At 37.3% G+C, this 17,813-nt stretch overlaps 2 protein-coding genes across 3 annotated transcripts in view; one reads left to right on the top strand and one right to left on the bottom strand.

Moving 5' to 3' along the window:
• Positions 1 to 1,521: 1,521 nt before the first annotated feature.
• Positions 1,522 to 17,813, bottom strand: part of LOC129745231 (frizzled-like) — a 160,763-nt gene continuing 144,471 nt past the window's right edge. Inside the window, exon 5 of the mRNA XM_055738169.1 lies at positions 1,522 to 3,370. Coding sequence (XP_055594144.1) covers positions 2,832 to 3,370 — 539 coding nt within the window. The 3' untranslated portion in view covers positions 1,522 to 2,831. The remainder of the gene's footprint in view (positions 3,371 to 17,813) is intronic.
• LOC129745232 (uncharacterized) lies at positions 14,320 to 16,768 on the top strand. 2 transcript variants are annotated; one of them, XM_055738171.1, is made up of 3 exons: positions 14,320 to 16,485; positions 16,550 to 16,654; positions 16,717 to 16,753. In XM_055738171.1, the coding sequence occupies exon 1, from the start codon at positions 15,006 to 15,008 to the stop codon at positions 16,218 to 16,220; it is 1,215 nt and encodes a 404-aa protein (XP_055594146.1). In that variant the 5' UTR covers positions 14,320 to 15,005; the 3' UTR covers positions 16,221 to 16,485; positions 16,550 to 16,654; positions 16,717 to 16,753. The 2 variants fall into 2 exon arrangements, with proteins under 2 accessions (XP_055594146.1, XP_055594145.1); XM_055738170.1 differs by having other exon boundaries at positions 16,550 to 16,768.

The following is a 17,813-nucleotide window of genomic DNA, read 5'->3' on the forward strand; positions in this document are numbered from 1 at the left end:
TGCGCCTATTTTAAAGAAGATTCAACAAAACGTAACGATTTTTTATAACAACATTTTTTTTGGGAGTTGAAGTTTCTCGTAAAACTCAATTTAATAGTTCAAAATGTTTCTTCCATAAAGTTTAAGTAAGATGACCAAACAAATATTCTAGATGGATGTGGATCTAAAAAAAAGGGTGCCCACTCAAAACAATTTTTTTTTTATTATGGATCAACTATTTTTTCAGTTTCAAGTTCTGGAAGGCAGAAATTTTTTTAAATGTAAACGTAGTTATAGCTTTTTAAAGATTTTTTTGACTCTTCAACATTTGCACAAAAAAATTTCCAACACAAGGATATAGAGTTCCGCCGAAATGTCCGCTCATTTCAACTTCCGAGTCGCTAGCAAATCTACGCTGCCAGTTCCAGATTTGTTCTTGAAAAACTTGACCAGAGTAAAAAAACTACAATACAATCACAATATGTACCGACATCGCGTAATTGGTTGTCCTGAAGCACCAGAACGAAAACAAACTGTAAATTGCATCCTGAATGAATGAAGGCGAGGAGGTGGTGGTAGCTCGGTACATTTAAAATCGATTAATCACAGCTTCAACGGTGCTCCGGACAGTTCGATGTCAACCGGTTTCTGCCCTGCTGCTTCCATTCCCATTTTCGACTTTCGGTGAATAAGCCACTGTTGCTGCTGGTGGTGGTATCGAATGTTGCAATTATTAATTCATGATGTTTTTCGGTTCCGGGCAACAAATTACATCGAACAGCGGGAACAGAGATGTATGCTCGGAATGTTTTGGGAAAAGCGCAAATTTTCCTCTCAAAAGGTTAAGCTCCGTTAATTTTATTCCTGGATAAATGTTACATCGAATAATGAAAAGCTTTTTTTACGAGGACTTTTTTCATAAATGGATGGATACCTACCGTATAATCATCAGAGAAAATCAGAACGATTCCAAACAAAATTTCAAGAGCAATTGAGTAATTCGGTGAACATTTGTATGTTACTTTCTAGACATTATCAAAACTTCAGTACTCAATTGCATTTTTATACCAATTATGTATTCTTGAGGTACTGCTTGGGGCCTTACCAGAGTGCTTAGCCCTTTTTTAAAAATTTTAACAAAAACTTCAGTATGAACTATTTGGATCAGAATGAACTTATATTACAAACGAATTGATTTTACACAATTTTTAATGTCTGTTTCCTTAGAATTATGCAATTAATAGTAAAACCGAAAGTTTTTAATTTAAATGCCTTTGCATTGAAATAAAAATGGTTTTTAAGTCGGGTCAAAAAAGGAACAAAATCGAGGGTAAATAAAATCTGGGGCAGACATAATCGGTGCGTGACAAAATCGGATACTCACTGTATTGTTTTTTTTACATGAATTGTTTTATTTTAATCTTTCATTTGATGTAGATAAATATTAGGCGGAAGGCTGGTGGTTTCGGATGAATCATATCATATCATTAATCCATATTCATAAAACGTAGTTATTTATTTTCGTTTCATCGAGAAAAACTAAAGATTTGTACATATTTACATCGCTTATTTTTCACGAATTCTAGCTTAAACTAATGAACGCAATTCGAATCAAATCTCTTGCTTCTAATTAATAATGGCATTTGAAAAATTAATTTGCCTAGGAAACTTAATGAAAAAAAAATTTTTTTTTTGAATTTTTAGACTATAGATGAACATCTGTATGTCTGGCGTGAAGGTTGGTTTGATTGGAATACATATATCTGTGCGTTAAGTGAATCAGGTAAATATTATTGATTGAACTAAACTGGTTTACTCTCAAACTTTTCAAGCCTGAAATTTGATGCTTTTGAAAAAAATTGTTGTTTGTTGGAAACTGATAGCTTTAAAAAACAAATTGAGAACAATTTGATTCTATCGGACTTAATCAATTAAACTAATTTTGATTTCATTTACTCACATTGCACAAGCTGTTGGCAGCAGGAGCACTTCTAGCACAGTAAGGTTCTCTAGGTTCAAAATAATCAGTCTATCATTAACAAATACACTCTAAGACTTTCTACTGGGATTTAATCTACCAATTAGTTCTAAATGATAATCATCTCGTTCTAAAATGTCATGAATGAATTGTATTTACATATGAAAGCAGAAACAGTAGTTTTAGCTGCAAGCAGGCTTAAGCACTTGGGAATATTTTAAAGCAATGTTATGTAGGATATCTGTTTGTTTATTTTTTTTTCACAGGACTTTACTCGAGCTATGTATTGTAGTTGTCACTTATCCGAATCCGGTTAGAAACCGATCGGGAAATCTATAAGTCACGTGGTTCAAGTTGGACGAAATTGGATTGATTTTTTGGCATATAAGGATTCAAAAATCTACAGTCAGCTCAAGAATAAAAAAAATTAAATCCTGTTGTTCTTATGGGAGAAATGTTTGAATAGTTTTGAATTCAGTTCAACCCATTAAGGGCCGCGAACAAAACCCATTGGACCAAATTTTACAAATTTAGTCTTCTTCAATTACTGAAAGTGTTGATTTCAATTTTGTTAAATAGAATTTTATTATTTAATTTGTAACGTTTCATTTAAACTTATAAGAGTTAACACACGCATCAAGAGTAGCACATTCGCGAAAAGTGAAAAAAGAGATATCTCGTATTTGATCCGCAATGTGTAAACATTTGCTATACTTTATGAGACTAAAGTTCTACTTAAAAAATCACTGACTCAGAATCGCCGTAATCCATTGAACCTAATTAATGCCGTTCTTGAAATACCTAGATACAATCTCTTTACCTAGTAACCAAATCTCACGAGCTCTACGCAAATTTAAGCACAAGACCAGCAATTTCAAACGTATGCTCCCCGACTTCGGTTATCTTTTCCCTGCAGCCTTTCCGCAAACTGCCTCCAGCTGTTGACCGTTTTTCCAGAACACAACCAAACGCTGGAAGTAACTCCGACGAGCATTGAGCAAACGTACTTCACCATGTAGATGTGGAAAATGGGCCGTTCATCGTCCAGTCCCAGGTGCTTCAGCCCCGCCCCGGTTGGACAGGGAATCGAAAATACCTTGCACATCTGCCGATTCCACTGGACCATCCAATCGTCGAAGTTGTAATACTCGTAAAACAGGCAGCCCAAATAGCCGAGCGATGGCAGAATGAAGAGACCGCTGAAAAATCCAATCCGCAGCATCAACCGTTCCAGTTTATCCGTCCGAGTTCCGTCGTGTTTCATCACGGTCCGGATGCGGAACAGGGAAATGAATCCGGCCAACAGGAACAGAGCGCCCACCGACAGGTAGATGCACAGGGGAATCAACAGGAACACGGCAAGCGAATGGGTGTCCAGCTGGCCCACGAAACATACACCGGAAAGGACGTCACCTGGAATGGAAAAAAGTTTGCATTTGAATTAAAATTGTTTGGGATCTTTGAACGGAACAAACTTCAAATTTTGGGTCGATCAGAAAAGTGTCACACATTTGCGTTACAGCGTTGGTTGACTTCTGAATACTATTAAGCTTGATATTATTGATTTTTTTTGCCATCTCTTATATAAAAATCTATTCAATGTGTATTGCGCTGAGTTGATACATGGTACATATGAAGAGAAACTGGTGTTTAAGAAGGCAGAAGATTTGCATCCTGCAATCAATATCACAGCGTGATAACTTATGCTTAAAAAATGGACAAAATTGGTCGATTTTTTATAGGTTAACCTTTTTACGCATATTTTTTGCAAAATAACTCTTAATGTAATCTTCTATTGAAATTTTACATTGATTACAGTGATTTTGTAGTCACCTTATCCATTTTCTTCGGCGCAGAACGCCAATTTGCTTTGAACTGCTTCTCGCTGCTAAGAATTTGTTGGGTCTTCTTACGGTTAAGCTTAACTGTTCTACAATATTTTTCGATTGAGAGAAGTTCTGGTGTGTTGAGAGGGTTCTTATTCTTGGGCACAAACTGAATGTTGTTAGCAACATACCACTCCATGGCCTCTTTTCATAATGACAGGATGCTAAATCCGGCCAAAACACCATAGTTAAGTCAAATTTCTTCAGGAAAGGCAGCAAACGCTATGGAAGACACTCTTTTACGTAAATTTCCTGGTCTCGGTTGCAACGAAAATGTCGTTTCACAAGCCTCAGGTACAGATAGCTTCTAAAACGAGATCTTTTTTGGCAAACTGTGAAAGTTTAATATGCTTGAAAATGTCTGCCACCTTTCCCGTTCCAGTTGCTGTATAATACTCTTTTGGCCAAGAAGCTGTCTGAAATCTACCTTAGCGTGGGTTTCGTCGTCCATTACCACGCAATAAAACTTTATCAACCATGTCGTATACAGCTTCCGAAGTCATGTTTTTGCCGTTAGATTTTGCTGTTATTTGCAATTAGCAGTCACTACCTTTTTGTAAGTCGATAGCCCGTATCGTATATAAGCTTTATGCACGAATGTAGACAATATTCCTAACTTCTTGGAGATATCTCGATCGGAGAGATTGGAGTTTCGCTTGAAAGTGCTAGCCACTCTTCTGTTCGTCACCGCGGCTCCTGGATTTGGAGATCCTGGCTTCCTATTTAGTTGTCGAAACACGTTCCTCGATCACCTTTAGGGGAGAAGCGGGCTATACGCGCCTATTATGCAGTATATTGATTTAATCACATATTTCATCGAATATGTGTACAAAAACTATATGCACATGAGGAGACATCTGTTTTCAATACATTAGAGTAATTTTGATGTTAAAATCTCAATCAGTTTTTTCAGAAATCGATTTTATTATAACTGTTGTCAAAATTTGCCAAACCTAAATGCGCCTAATTATGTTTTAGGCAATATTCTTGTTTTTTTTTGCAATATTTCCGTATAATTTTATTGGAAATACTAGAAACTGATAACTTTCATACGACAAAGCTGAAGTTTTATGAAAATCTATTTCTTTTATTATTTTATTGAATAAAACAAAAGTTAGGGTTGCCATATTATGGAAGCAATTCATCCATAAGAAAAAAAAATTATCAAATCTGTTTTTTAGGTCTTCAGGTGTTTCTCTATAGGTGTTTAATAGAGCTTAAATTTGAAGTATGATAAAAGTCATATATTTATTTTATTAAACCTGTTATTTAAGGAAAGCGACATTTTACAAACATGATGAGGGCACACAAAAACACTCTCTTATTCAACTTTCAACCATTATGAAACCATCATAAAAGCTTAAATTTGTTTTACTTTTCAGATTCATTTGAATAAGAAACAAAAATCACCAAAGTCAAAATATTACATCAAAGAGTATCAAAATCTTGTATGAATTTTTCAATTTTATTTTTTTTTTAAGTTGGTTCATTCATAAAATTCTTTCTTGCCTTATGCTCAAAGAGTATTAAAATCAAAATGCATTGATTCGATATGTTGTCTTGTAAGCCATTTCGTTAAACGGCCGTAGGCGCATTTAACCCGATAGGCCCATTTGGGAAACCTTTCCCCTATTACTTTGGTGATGGCGGATTTCGCCACATTCAACGATTTTTCTATTTCTGCGTGCGTGTAGTTTAGGTTTTCATGACGCATGTACAAAATCCTGATTCGTAACTCCTCTTGCTTGGATGCCATTTTGAAAACTAAAGACTAAATGCCGAAAGCCAAATAGAAATTCCTGCAAAATTAGGGGTGTTCCGGGTTTTAACATAAATGATTAGAAAAAAATTAGCGAATTTAAGTTAACCACATTTTGATCCTAATACCTTTAACTGGAACAGAACGCGTAACGATCTAGAAGTCTGAAGAGATTTTCAGATATTGTTTGTCAAGAGAAACCTGAAACACCAGCATTCTTTAGATTGTTTTTGCTTAATTATGTGGGGGAGAATGGAGATACCTGATCCCGTTTTCTTATTTTCATCATATCTTTTTGGGAACATTTTGGAGATCGCCGTCTTTTGCATTCTCTGACAGAGTGTAATTTCAAGTTTCAGCAAAATTCCAATCGATGCATGAACGCGTAGATAAACTAGAGGCATTTTCGTGGAACATAAAAATTAAAAACTTTATTAAAGGAAACTTGAACCTTTAATCAGGGCTAAGCTTTGGCAAAAATCATCCAAAATCTTAAGATAAAAGTTCCATTGACCTTTTTTTGGCCATACTATTTTTTCATTTTACAGTTTATACGTGTCAGACAAAATGAATTCTAATACAGACCCCCTTCGCTTTTGGCAACATTCGATTTTTGCAACACTCGATTTTGGCAACTTTCCAGTTTTGCATCATTCGAACCGTTTTTTTGGACGACATTACCGTATAATTTGCGCTATAACAGGACCAATTTAGTTAAATATCATAAATCCGTTTTAACGTTCTTGAATATTGATAAAATAAAACAATAATATTTAAAAAATTATCAAAGAAGATTTAAAAGCACTCAAAAATGACAAAAAACTTAAAAATAAAACTCAATAAAACTCATTTAACAATCCTTCCAAACATAACAAAAAAAATATAAATGTGTTTGAAACATGATAAAAAAGCAAAGATTGGTTTAAAATTATCAAAAAAAAAATGAAAAATTGAGTTAATAATAATAAAAATGGTTTATTTTAATTGATAGCTTGAATTAAAAGCTTAAATTTATTAAATTGCCGATTTTCAGATGAATAAGGAATAAAAACCATTAACATTTTTGTTTTCAGATTCTGTACGCACGATGACTAAAGTCCAATATATTTTTACAAAACTGATAAAAACCTTGTTTGAATTTTTTAAGTTTTTTGACTTTATATAACCATAAATTTTTTTCATGCCATGTGTCAGAAGCGTATTACTCTCAAACTACACTTATTAGATATTGAATCTTCAGTCATTATATCATCAGTTATATTAAAACCTATTCTTCATTTGGCATAAAAGCCCTTCAAATCAGTTTTGAAATCATTTTACAATAGTTTTTCAGTTAGGCAGATACAATCCCAGTGAGATGTACTCTTTTAAGGGATTGCTTTTGGCGGTGTGTTACTTAGCTATCAGTTATCACTTTACATTAAACAAAATATGTATAAGGAAATATGTTTCTCTTTATATGCTGCGTGATTCTGATGCATGTTGATTTGGTGGGCGGGCGGTTGGCGGTGGAATTTATCATACCGTCACACTATTAATTGTCAACCGTCGCACAGTGAAAAAAATTTCACTCTTGTTTTCAAAAAATGCCGAAGTTGGTTCAGGAACCTGAGAAAATACTTATCTTACGTGAAGTTTTAGCAGAAATTTAAATCTGCCATAAAATTCAACACTTGAGTGAAAAAAATATCAAACCATATTCAAATCATAACTATTTACCCAGATATACCGTGCTTTTTATTCGTTCAAGCAACAATTTCAAGTGGTTCCAATTCTCTTACACGTAGGTGTTTCAAGTTTTTAAAATACTCAAAATAATTTTAAACGATCCTTCTTTGAATAAAAGATTAGAGGAGGAGTAACTTAAACTCATCAACGCCTTTGACAAAGAATACATGAAAAGATCGGCTTTTCTCCTTAACTATGGTGCTTAATTTAATTTTTTACAAAATGAACATCAAATTTAAGCTTTAAAAAGCATCCAATTACGCTTAAATTTTTTATCCCGCAACTTAGGTATGCAATTTTGTTAGAGGTATTATACTTAAAAAAATTGATAATCAAAACGTAAATCGGATTATTTAAAATACCGTTCATGTATTCATGAATTTTCAATAAATTTTGTCATCACATCAACAATTTTCTCCAAAAACAGATTTTCTGAAATTATGTAGACTGTTTTTGTTTCACGAAGTTATAATTGTTTTTCCAACGTTATATAGACACACATGTCTTCGATAAAATCGATTTGAATAACTGCAAAAATTAAATATTTTTATAGGTCCTGAAATCTGTTGTCTCGATTTTTTGTATTTATGGTTTATTTTTGTCAAGTATTACCCCGCCAATACAGTTACATCAGTAGAATCGGTATGAAATTGCCTTTCTTGTTGCTTTAATTTTTTTAGCCTAAACCTTACGTTAACATACCCAAAATCCAGTGCAATGCTGAATTTAGATTTATGAATTGTCTAAGAAAGGAAAGATTGATACAGACCTCAAAAAACAGCCACATTAGAAAAGTTGTCATAAATTTTTTGTTTCGTATGTAAAAAAATCTTAAAATGCCAAAATGTGACAAATGACGTCAACTTTCCAACTTATATTTTTTAATTTCAACTATCTCTGGATTGAAAAGAACGGAATTTAAACCACTTGTTTACATTTTTTTGTAGCCATGGTCTAAGAAAAAAAATCCTTATGTGCAACATATAGCTTCTAGCTTCAGATTACTTATTTAGGCCCTAAGTGAAATTTTTAGATAACTTAATAACTGATTTACAGCCTTTTTCCAGATGCAGGTTTTTCAACAAAAAAATTTTAAACTTTGAATAACATTAGAATAAATAAGTGTAGCCAAAAATTGTCTGCGAATCATAATTGATTAACGTTACAAGCTATAAATTGTGTAATAGTCATTTGAGAAACAAGAGAGTATTGGTGAAAAACTGACCGCTCGCGGTATAAATAGGAATAAGGTACACTGGGGTCATTGGAGGTGATAGCTGTTAAACCCTGTACTGTGCACTAAAAAAAAATATGTAGAATGTTATATTTAATTGTTATCCATCCAATAACTATAAAAAGTACGATTTCGACAAAAACGGTTGTTTTTCAGCTACTTTTTGTCATATTTCTATCTTAAACTTCGATGGCGAGTTGATGAGCATCTTTTTCAATCGCAAATTTCTCATAAATTAGCTGCCTCCTGACCAAAAAACTTAACATTGAAGCAATCTTTACATTCGAAACAACCACTTAGGAAAATAAACTGCGATTTAAAATGAAGAAAAAACAGTTAATTAACGAAAAACTAAAATTTTGCCTCGAAACCCTACCTGGGGTAAGTGTGGACGGCTTTGTACAGACTTAATGTTTACACATTTTTTCAATTTTCTCTGCATCATCCAATACAATTAAGCTTCATTCAGCATTCGGATCATGAAAAGTTGGGTATGTTCTGGATTATGTAGAAATTTTCAATAAAATTGGATCTCGTGTGTTGCAACATAAATTACTCACAATAATCACTGAAAAGTTGCCTTACTAATAGTACCATGAACTTTTTTCCATATTTTGGACGGTTTGAACAATGAATTAATGTATACAACCAGGAAAAAACAAATATGTTTCAAATTTCCTGATAAGTTAAAGGAATAATTTACCGGCCCTAACTTACTTCATAAAACGGGGTAAGAGAAGACACCAACAGTCCATAACTGTTACGTCATACACGAACGCGCCGGCGCTACCAACGAGCCCCCACCAGAGTTCGCCTGTCATGGCCCACGATGAGAAAGAAAAGGAGAGAGAAACTAAACAACGGCATGTCATATCAAAATCGCATGTGATTCAGAAGGCAAATAATTCTAAACCAATTTGAGTATTCCGTTATTAACTGCCTGGTAATACTGAACTTTAAGTTGCACAGTTGTAAGGTAGTTAGTTGGCATCTACATTCACCGGTATTTCGCTAAAAGAGTTTAGAATAGTACATTTGTTTTAAGTATAAATTTATGCTCTTTATAGTTCATGCAGTAAGGTGTTCTAGTGACTATAGTTCATGCAGTTAGGTGCACTATTGACTAGTGACTAGTACAGTTAATGTTAATGACAGACTGACTAGTACTACAGGTAACATACAATCATTGATGACAGCACACTGAAACATGAACTTAACGTTAAACTTATGCTAGGCCTCACGCAACACGAACGAACAGTACCGTACTGGGTAGAACTCCGGACAGCGACGAGAAACATTTATATACAAACCGTAAGTCATCTGATATTAATTTAATGACGGTGCACAGAAGCATAAAATATCGTTGAACTTATGTCAGGTTTCACGCCCCATGAGTTAAAACTCCCACACTAGGTCGAAATTCGGACAGCACACCGATTATTAAAAAACGTAAGTCACCTGTAGAAAAACGATTGCGCATGAACATAACACAACAGAAATTGAATTAAAAATTAAACTTATGTTAGGTCTCACGGTACACGATAAGCTATTACCGTACGGGATCGAATTCCAGACAGTAAACGAGATACGATAAAACACTAAACGTAAGTCATCTCAAATACAATCAAATTTTTCGCGTTACTAACGTAGTTTACCCTATTGTATATTGCTTGCAGGAGAAATTTAACTGATTAATAAAATCTGTTCAAATTCACGGAAGTCGATCGTACCGTCTTGTTACCAGCTTCGGGAACAAATTAAATTTCTCGTTTATTCGGAATGATGAATAACGATGATGGAAATGGTTCAAATAATAATTCAAGTAATTCACCCGGTAGTGAAGGGGCGAGTTGTGGAACATGCCGTAGACCTGATACCAATCGAATGGTGCAGTGTGACCAATGCGATGTTTGGTATCACTATGAGTGCGCTGGCGTAGATGAAAGTGTAGCAAATCGGGATTGGATTTGTGTAAAGTGTGAGAGGAAGTCTTTGCTGAAGGAAAGGGTTTCTTTAATCGGTGAACGCGATGAGCTCCGTAAACAGCAGAAGCGGTGGCAACAAGATCTACAACAACAGAAGCGGTTAGAAAAACAGCAGCAGCAGCAGTTAGAAACGCAACAGCAGATGTTGGATCATTTTGAGCAGCTTCAGTTGCAGTGGCCCATGTCGCAGCCGTATAGTAGGCAGTCGGAAGTTTCAGCACCTAGCATTGGTAAAGAGAATTCTTCAACAGATCTTCCCGGGAGAAATACAGGAACTATCCCAAAGGATGTGACGTTTTGCCGTAGTGGAAACTTGCGTGTAGAGGAACAACATGAGCCATCGGTCAATCGGTCGATTGATCCGAATGGATCGTTGAACAGAACTAAGAAACCGGGTTCGAAAAGCTCTAGACGATCAGAAAAGGCGAAGGAGATGCAGCTGAGAGCTTTAGAAGCCAGACAGGAACTGGAAAAGAGGCAGCTTGAGGAACGTCTTGCCTTGGAGGAGGAACTTTTGGAATCCAGCGATAGCGAAGCAGAGACGGTGATGAGTAATAAGCAGCTTGAAGATTGGTTAGATGAAACTGAATGCGTTAGAGTTGAGGAAGATGACATGAATGAGATACGGGCGAATCAAACTCCGTTACCGAAATACTCAGTTAACCCGCAGATGCTTGCTAAACCAGGAATGTCGCGAACTCAACAACAACCTAGGTATGTGTCTGTCGATCGTCACTCGCAAGTGAGACACACCTCAACGCCACGAGAGGTTGGAACATGCTTGAAAGAAAATACAGAAAAAGCTGTAGCCTTGAATAAAAATCATCTAGCGGCACGACAGACTGTGAAGGATCTTCCTAGGTTCGGTGGTGATCCCGAAGATTGGCCCAGGTTCATAGCGGCGTTTGAACGAACGTCTAGAATGTGTGCATTCGGAAACGATGAACTCCTTGACCGACTGGAAAGATGTCTTCAAGACAGGGCACTGAACGCTGTGAAATGTTTACTTTTACATCCTGATAATGTTCCGACCATAATGAATCGCTTACAAACATTGTTTGGAAACCCAGATTCAATCATCGAGACAATGATTAGGCGAGTAAGGATGATGCCACCTCCTAAAGCGGAAAGAATGGAATCGATTATAGATTTCGGTGTCGGAGTACAAAATCTTTGCGCAACAATCCAAGCGTGCGGAATGGATGAACGCTTATACAATGCTACGTTGATACAAGAATTGGTTGAAGTTCTTCCTTATCCTTTGAAAGACAAATGGGCAAGGCATATTTACAAAACAGGCGCTAGCTCTTTGTTAGAATTCAACGAATGGATCGGAAGAATTGTTGAGGCTTATAGTCTGGTAACGAGACCACAGGTGTGGGTTAAATCATCAGGAAAGACGAAAAGAGATGAAGCCTATCTGCATGTTCACATCGATTCGCCCATTGAAGCTAGTGGTGGAAACTGCCTTGCATGCAATGGAGAATGCGCTGGTCTGAACGAGTGTCCCCGCTTCAATGAAATGACAACTGCATCCCGTTGGTCTCTTGTGAATGATAAGAAAATTTGTCGCAAATGTCTTAAAAGGCACTTCAAGGCATGTGAAGTAAGGGTTCAATGCAACAAAAATGGCTGTCAGTTTTTACATCACTTTCTTCTGCATGACGAAAATAAGCACAAAGTCAATATCCGAAAAATTCCACAAAACTCATCTTGCAATACCCATTACCGTTCACATGAGGAGATTCTACTTAAATACGTACCAGTTACTGTTTACGGAAAGAATAAATCTATTACAACGTATGCCTTTTTTGACGCAGGGTCTACCTGTACGCTGATGGAGCATAGTTTGTGGAACGAATTGAATCTGGAAGGAGAACAGTACCCACTCTGCATAAACTGGACGGCAGGGCAGGGGAGGTACGAAGCTGATTCTGTTAAGTTCTCCGTTGATATAAGTGGCACTTCGAATCAGAAAAATAAGTTCCTTCTTTCGAGTGTACACACAGTACGAAGCCTGGATCTTCCGTCACAGAGTTTGTGCCTTTCGGAATTAGTGAAACATTTTCACCATCTGTCTAACATACCGGTGGAGTCGTATGAGAATGTCAAACCAAGGATTTTGTTAGGAATGGATAACATTCGTCTGGAGTACCCATTCGATTCTAAGGAGGGTGCTGAGAATCAACCAACTGCAGTTTTGACACGCTTAGGATGGATTATTTATGGACCGTGCCTTGTGCCAGGATCGGCATTCTCCGAAGAAAATAAGCAAGCTTTTACCTACCACATTTGTCAATGCGAAACGCTTAATTCAGCAGTAAGAGATTATTTTTCATTCGATAGCCTGGGTATTTCAACAAGTAGCGATCGATTATCTTCAGATGATTCGCGAGCATTAGATCTATTGAGATCAAAAACTGCATATGCGAAGGGGAGGTATGAAACCTGTTTGCTTTGGAGATATGATGACGTGATACTTCCAGACAGCAAAGCGATGGCTATGAAACGACATCTTTGCTTAGAAAAACGTATGATTAGAGAACCTAAGATGGCTAAAGAACTGCAGCAGAAGCTCTTGGAGTACGAGTTCAAAGGTTACACTCGCAAACTTTCACCACAAGAAGAAAGTGAACATCAAGGCCGCCAATGGTATCTTCCTATTTTTCCTGTTTTCAACCCAAATAAACCTGGAAAACTGCGTATCGTTTGGGACGCAGCGTCGAAAGTCCGTGGTGTCTCCTTAAATTCATTCTTACTGAAAGGACCCGACCAAGTCGTTGCACTGCCCCATGTACTTCTAAGATTTCGTGAATACCGTATAGCTGTTTCGGGGGACATTAGAGAAATGTTCCATCAAGTTGGCATCAACGAAATTGACCAACATTGTCAACGCTTTTTATGGAACGATGGTGTCATCGGGAAGACTCCGACGGTGTACGTTATGCAGGTGATGACATTCGGTGCAAGCTGCTCACCAAGTAGTGCACAGTATGTTAAGAATACGAATGCGGATCGATTTGTCAACAAATACCCGGAAGCAGTATACGCGATCCGCTCTGGAACATATGTGGATGATATGCTTATCAGCGTCGAAACAGAGAGAGAAGCAATCCAACTAGTAAAGGACGTGCGTATGATACACTCGGAAGGAGGATTCGAAATACGAAGTTGGTTGTCCAATTCGGGACAAGTGTTAAAAGCTTTGGGAGAAAATTCAACTTCTCAGAAGGATTTGAATGTAGACAACGAGTTAGGATCAGAGAAGGTTTTGGGAATGTGGTGGAATACGGTTGAAGATATATTTACATTCAAGGTGCCACGCAGATGCAACCAAGAGATAATGTCCGGCACCGAGACACCCACTAAAAGAGAAGTTCTTCGAGTTCTCATGCTTATATATGATCCACTAGGAATGCTCTCTAATTTCTTAATGTATTTGAAAGTTCTACTGCAAGAAATTTGGCGATCTGGAGTCGGGTGGGATGAACCAATACACGATGAACAGCTGTCGAAGTGGCGTACATGGCTAAATGTTTTAAAACAGGTAGAAACTGTTTCAGTTCCTCGATGTTACCGAAGATTCACGTCAGCAAATCACAGTACTAAGGTTCAGCTACACGTATTTGTGGATGCCAGCGAAAACGGATATGCGGCAGTCGCATACTTTCGGTTCGAAGAATCTAACCAAATAGAGTGTGCCTTCATCACTTCGAAAACGCGTGTTGCTCCCTTACGATATGTTTCCATCCCACGCTTGGAACTCCAAGCCGCCGTCATCGGTGTACGACTAGCAAACGATATCGGAGAAAGTCATCGTATACATACGTCACAGAGATTTTTTTGGACCGATTCGAGGGACGTGTTGTGTTGGATACGTTCAGACCACAGGAGATACAGCAAATTTGTAGCCGCAAGAGTAGGAGAAATTTTGGAAAACTCTGAAATCTCAGAGTGGAATTGGATTGAGTCCTCCGAAAATGTTGCTGACGAAGGAACTAAATGGCAAAAAATCCCAGACTTTTCCACATCCAACAGGTGGTTCAATGGCCCGAAATTCATTCGTCAGGAACAAACATTGTGGCCAACACAACCATCCTTCTATAGGACTACAACAAATGAGCTTCAGAAGTATATTAACATTCACATCATTCAACAACCACCCTTTGATGTTACAACATTCTCTAAATGGTGGAAGCTGGTACGCGTGATATCATTTGTAATACGATACCTACAAAACATCAGAGCTACTATACAAGAAAAAAAACTATCTACTGGAGTTCTCACTCAAAGCGAATTGCGAGCTGCAGAGATTTGTATCTTACGTCAGGCGCAGAAAGATGTGTATGCTGAGGAAATCTCGTTGCTGTCTTCATCTGATAAAAATATCACTCTACCAAAAAGAAGTCCTCTCTTTAAAGTATCCCCATTCCTCGACGCAAACGGTGTCCTACGTATGCGCGGGCGTATTGGATCCTGTACGTTTGTTGATTTGAACACTGCTCATCCTATAATTCTGCCTAAAGATCATCACGTCACAATACTGATTGTGCAATTTATGCATGAGCGTTACCATCACATTAATAATGAAACTGTTGTCAACGAATTGCGCCAGCTTTATCAAATTCCAATGCTACGAAGAGTGTGTGATAAAATTCGACGGAAATGTCAAGTTTGCAAAATTGTCAAAGCAAATCCTCAACCTCCACTCATGGCTGACCTACCATTCGCCAGGCTCGCTGCTTATTCTAGACCCTTTTCCTACGTTGGGATAGATTACTTTGGACCGTTGAATGTAGTTGTTGGAAGACGCGTCGAGAAAAGATGGGGAGTTCTCTTAACTTGTTTGGTAGTAAGAGCCGTCCATATCGAAATTGCGCATTCGCTCAACACCAGCTCTTGCATCATGGCCTTACACAACTTTATAGCCAGACGTGGGAAACCATTGGAGATCTTCAGCGATCGCGGAACAAATTTTGTAGGCGCAAATAGAGAGCTGAAACATGCGCTTCGTGACATGGATCATGACAGACTAATGGAAGAGTTCACCTCTACGGAAATTAAATGGACATTTTTACCGCCAAGTAGCCCACACATGGGTGGGAGTTGGGAACGATTGGTACAATCTGTGAAGAAGACCCTCAGCAACATGAAGCTCCCTAGACTCCCCACAGATGAAGTATTACGTAACGCACTACTGGAGATAGAAAACATCATCAACTCACGACCCCTCACTTACCTACCGATAGAAAATTCAGACACCGAAGCCCTTACTCCGAACCACTTCCTGCTGGGATCTTCCAGTGGATTGAAACCTGTAGTACCGTACGAAGACGACTTGAATACTTTGAGAAACACTTGGAAAACCTCTCAAGTATATGCTAATTATTTTTGGAAAAGATGGTTACGAGAATATCTTCCAACGATAACTCGCCGTACAAAATGGCACTATAATGTGAAACCCATCGAAGTAGATGACATCGTAGTCATCGTAGACAACGACCTTCCAAGGAATTTGTGGCCAAAAGGAATTGTCACTAGCATCACGAAAAGTCGAGATGGACAAGTCCGTAGTGCAACGGTGAGAACTGCATGTAATACCTACGATCGACCAGCTGTGAAGTTAGCAGTACTAGACGTCGGCGCAACGAGTAGTAAGCAGAATTCTTAATTCTGCGTACTGCGGGGGAGTGTTACGTCATACACGAACGCGCCGGCGCTACCAACGAGCCCCCACCAGAGTTCGCCTGTCATGGCCCACGATGAGAAAGAAAAGGAGAGAGAAACTAAACAACGGCATGTCATATCAAAATCGCATGTGATTCAGAAGGCAAATAATTCTAAACCAATTTGAGTATTCCGTTATTAACTGCCTGGTAATACTGAACTTTAAGTTGCACAGTTGTAAGGTAGTTAGTTGGCATCTACATTCACCGGTATTTCGCTAAAAGAGTTTAGAATAGTACATTTGTTTTAAGTATAAATTTATGCTCTTTATAGTTCATGCAGTAAGGTGTTCTAGTGACTATAGTTCATGCAGTTAGGTGCACTATTGACTAGTGACTAGTACAGTTAATGTTAATGACAGACTGACTAGTACTACAGGTAACATACAATCATTGATGACAGCACACTGAAACATGAACTTAACGTTAAACTTATGCTAGGCCTCACGCAACACGAACGAACAGTACCGTACTGGGTAGAACTCCGGACAGCGACGAGAAACATTTATATACAAACCGTAAGTCATCTGATATTAATTTAATGACGGTGCACAGAAGCATAAAATATCGTTGAACTTATGTCAGGTTTCACGCCCCATGAGTTAAAACTCCCACACTAGGTCGAAATTCGGACAGCACACCGATTATTAAAAAACGTAAGTCACCTGTAGAAAAACGATTGCGCATGAACATAACACAACAGAAATTGAATTAAAAATTAAACTTATGTTAGGTCTCACGGTACACGATAAGCTATTACCGTACGGGATCGAATTCCAGACAGTAAACGAGATACGATAAAACACTAAACGTAAGTCATCTCAAATACAATCAAATTTTTCGCGTTACTAACGTAGTTTACCCTATTGTATATTGCTTGCAGGAGAAATTTAACTGATTAATAAAATCTGTTCAAATTCACGGAAGTCGATCGTACCGTCTTGTTACCAGCTTCGGGAACAATAACAATTTACGAGATTACTTTTCCCGCTTTGCGTCTATCAAGTTTATACGAAAAAACGTCCCCGGTGTAGCTTATAAAAAATGTTGGCATGTTAAATGTTAAGATGAGGAGTTTTGAGGAACGCCCTATTGCTTTCAAGTGTTAAACTTTGGGTCAAGTCCACATTATCTGTTCACTAATTTTGTGATATTGACTTGATTATTCATCGGATTTCAATGAAAATTTGCACTTGGTAGTTTGACAGCAGTAATTGATTTCAGGTGTCATTTTTTGAAAAAGGGACGGCAAAGGTGGTCATTCATAATAATTTTCCATTGTTTTTTCAATAATTAAGTTTTACGGCATGACATCAAGGCAAAAACTAAAACACGATAGTTTTCCAGATTCAAACTTTCTATTAGACGATAGAAAAAGATGTCGTCTTTATTAACGGTTTTATGTTTTTACAATAATTGCTTTATTATGTATCCATACGATCCATACGAAAATACATTCACGGGTGTTTCACTCAACGGACAATAGATTTCTGGATTCTAATTTTGAATCAGACGACATAAAAAGAGGTCGTTCGTTT

Source organism: Uranotaenia lowii, chromosome 2, assembly GCF_029784155.1.
Source record: "Uranotaenia lowii strain MFRU-FL chromosome 2, ASM2978415v1, whole genome shotgun sequence".
Classification (NCBI taxonomy): domain Eukaryota; kingdom Metazoa; phylum Arthropoda; class Insecta; order Diptera; family Culicidae; genus Uranotaenia; species Uranotaenia lowii.

Coding starts and splice junctions, on each gene's coding strand:
- LOC129745232 (XM_055738170.1), top strand. CDS start 15,006: ATGCGCGGGCGTATTGGATCCTGTACGTTTGTTGATTTGAACACTGCT.